General features: G+C 46.1%; 1 protein-coding gene across 1 annotated transcript in view; it reads left to right on the forward strand.

The window, feature by feature from the left end:
* The window catches only part of TKTL1 (transketolase like 1), a 21,096-nt gene that overhangs the window by 4,444 nt on the left and 13,897 nt on the right, over nucleotides 1–2,755 (forward strand). Inside the window, exons 2-4 of the mRNA XM_077769616.1 lie at nucleotides 770–867; nucleotides 2,266–2,457; nucleotides 2,538–2,665. Of these exons, the coding sequence (XP_077625742.1) occupies nucleotides 770–867; nucleotides 2,266–2,457; nucleotides 2,538–2,665 (418 nt within the window). The remainder of the gene's footprint in view (nucleotides 1–769; nucleotides 868–2,265; nucleotides 2,458–2,537; nucleotides 2,666–2,755) is intronic.

Raw genomic sequence — 2,755 nt, forward strand, 5'->3', positions numbered from 1 at the left:
CTTGGGTTCTTTCCATAGTTTGGCTATTGTTCATAATACTGCTATAAACATCAGGATGCATATATCCCTTCACATCTGTATTTTTGTATCCTTTGAATAAAATAGTAGTGCAATTGTTGGATCATAGGGAAGTTCTGTTTTTAACTTAAAAAATATTAACACATTTATTTGATCTTGATCTTTTTTTTAGGGAGAGAGAGAGTACAAGTGAGCAAGGAGCAGAGAGAGAGAATCCCATGCAGGTTCCATACCATCAGCACAGAGCCCCAAGCAAGGCTCAAACTCACCTGATGCAGGGCTTGAACTCCTAAACTGTGAGATCATGACCTGAGCAAAGATCAAGAGTTGGATGCTTAACGAACTGAGCCATCCAGGCACTCCAGTGTTTTTGGTTTCTGTTTAAGAACACACGTTCTCCAAAAAGATTGAATATCTGGTTTTTGCAGGACTACGTGAAAGGCCTTGTTAAAGTGGCAAGGCTCATGCTTCCCTTTTCTGCTTTGCTCTTAGGCTCTGTTAGGCTGCTGTGTGAAGAAATTTCCCTTCTCTATATTCCCACAGGTTCAGCTGATCTTGGATTGCCTATGGCCCCCCTGTGTTTGTGATGTTGATCTGAGATTTGGGGTGCCATGTGGGTGTGGTAAAGAGAAATCCACCCAAAGAATGGGAGGGGCAATTCCAAAGAGCAGCCTGTGCTCCATGCTGGGATTAGACTGATAACCTGTGTCCTGCAGGTGTTTCTAAGTTCATTTGGTCCCTTCTCTTACAGAGGCTGTCATTTGTTGATGTGGCAACCGGATGGCTTGGGCAAGGACTGGGGGCTGCTTGTGGGATGGCATACACTGGCAAGTACTTTGACAAAGCCAGGTAAGGTGGTTATCCAGTAACTGTTTACCTGTCCCAACCACACTCCTCAGGCACTTTGGCTTTATGGTCTATTAGTTTGGGAAGACCGTGATTGTTTAGAAAGTTCAGGCTCCTAAGCATTCAAGCAGTAAAAAAATTTTCTATAAACTGTTCTGGCTTCTCTGGTTAGGTTCTAAGTGCTGCCTGCGTGTAGAAACTGGTTTATTTCTATTGCTTACTAAGAGTGACATCTTTGTTGTCCACTTCTCAGTGAGCTTCATTATGGAGGGAGTAGCTGGCACATTTGCATTGGGAACCCCTATATGTTAATAGTCAAAGGTTTCTTTTTCTAGAGTGGTCCCACCTTTCTCAAGATAGGCTGACCAGTGTCTTTCTTACAGGGGTGTGTGCCCAGCTACTGCTGATGCGTGAGCGAGATGGGGGTGGTGCTGGAGATCCCCAGGCCTGGCCGTGTTGGTGTGCATGTTCTCCCGAGATGCACCTGACATGCCTGAGTCCAGACCCCCCTCACGTTTTGGTTCCAGCCCAGGTGGCCCCTTTGGAGGCACTTGGTTGTGCTGCCCCCACTGCTCAGGCAGCTACCCTGCTCCATTTCCCAGGGGTCTGTTGACATTTTTCATCTCATTATTGCCTCTATTAGTCCCTATCCTGTGGTTAATCCATTTTTTAAACTTTTTAAAAATTATATTTTTGAGAGTGTGAGCAGGGGAGAGGCAGAGAGGGAGACACAGAATCTGAAGCAGGTTCCAGGAATCTGAGCTGTCAGTATAGAGCCTGATGCGAGTCTTGAACCCATGAACCGTGAGATCGTGACCTTAGCTGAAGTCGAGTTAACTGGCTGAGCCACCCAAGCGCCCCATTAATCAATTTTTAAAAAACTTTGCAGCATTTTGGTGGAGTGTAGGTTGTGTTTTATTGGTCTTAACATTTTTTGTGCTTTTGTTGCGGAGAGTTTCACTATTTACAACAGAATGTATGCTCCTGAGGTACAATGTTTTGATATGATTATTGTAAATAAATTCATAGATCAGAAATAGAGGGTGGCTGTGCTTAAAATGAAGCTTACCAATAAACTGTATATGTAAATGTTTGGGTGTTTAAGGGAGTTCCTTTCTCCCCATCCCCTGTTGTTTGTGGATCCCAGAGACGTGGCTGAAGAACGCTGGAGTAAGAAAACTAGCGAAAGGTGAAGCTCATCTTGTGAGGCCCAAGTTTTTAAAGCTGCGTTTCCTTAGCTGTAGAGTTTGGATAGAGCTGACCAGAAAAAGTCTTAGGAACCTAATGATGTGTGAAGCAGCTGTTCCATTCTGTTCCTTTGTTTCTCTCCATGAAATGTATTGGCTTGAGTGGTACAGAAGAGCCCTAAGCACGGTCTTAACCTTTCTTGGCCTGCCCTAGCTACCGTGTATACTGCCTCTTGGGAGATAGCGAGTCCTCGGAAGGCTCCGTCTGGGAAGCATTGGCTTTTGCTTCCCACTACAGTCTGGATAATCTTGTGGCCGTCTTCGACGTGAACCGCCTGGGCCACAGTGGTGCCTTGCCCCCTGAGCACTGCCTAGATGTCTATCAGAAGCGCTGCGAAGCCTTTGGGTAATTTTATCCTGTTTTATGTCACCTTTTCACCCTATTCCCCCTTCGCCTTGTAACCTGGCTTCCTCCCGGCTTGACAGGTGGAATACTTACGTGGTGGATGGCCGCGACGTGGAGACTCTGTGCCAGGTGTTCTGGCAGGCAAATCGAGTGAAGAACAAGCCCACCGCTGTAGTTGCCAAAACCTTCAAGAGTCGGGGCATTCCAAGTAAGCAAAGGTTTCTTTTCTCCTCAGGGTTATTAAAAACATCTGTCTGCACAGCTGCACAGTGGCAGGAGGAGGCTCACGCTGGCCACC

The sequence above is a fragment of the Crocuta crocuta genome, unplaced genomic scaffold (genome assembly GCF_008692635.1).
Source record: "Crocuta crocuta isolate KB4526 unplaced genomic scaffold, BGI_CrCroc_1.0 scaffold978, whole genome shotgun sequence".
Taxonomy (NCBI): Eukaryota; Metazoa; Chordata; class Mammalia; order Carnivora; family Hyaenidae; genus Crocuta; species Crocuta crocuta.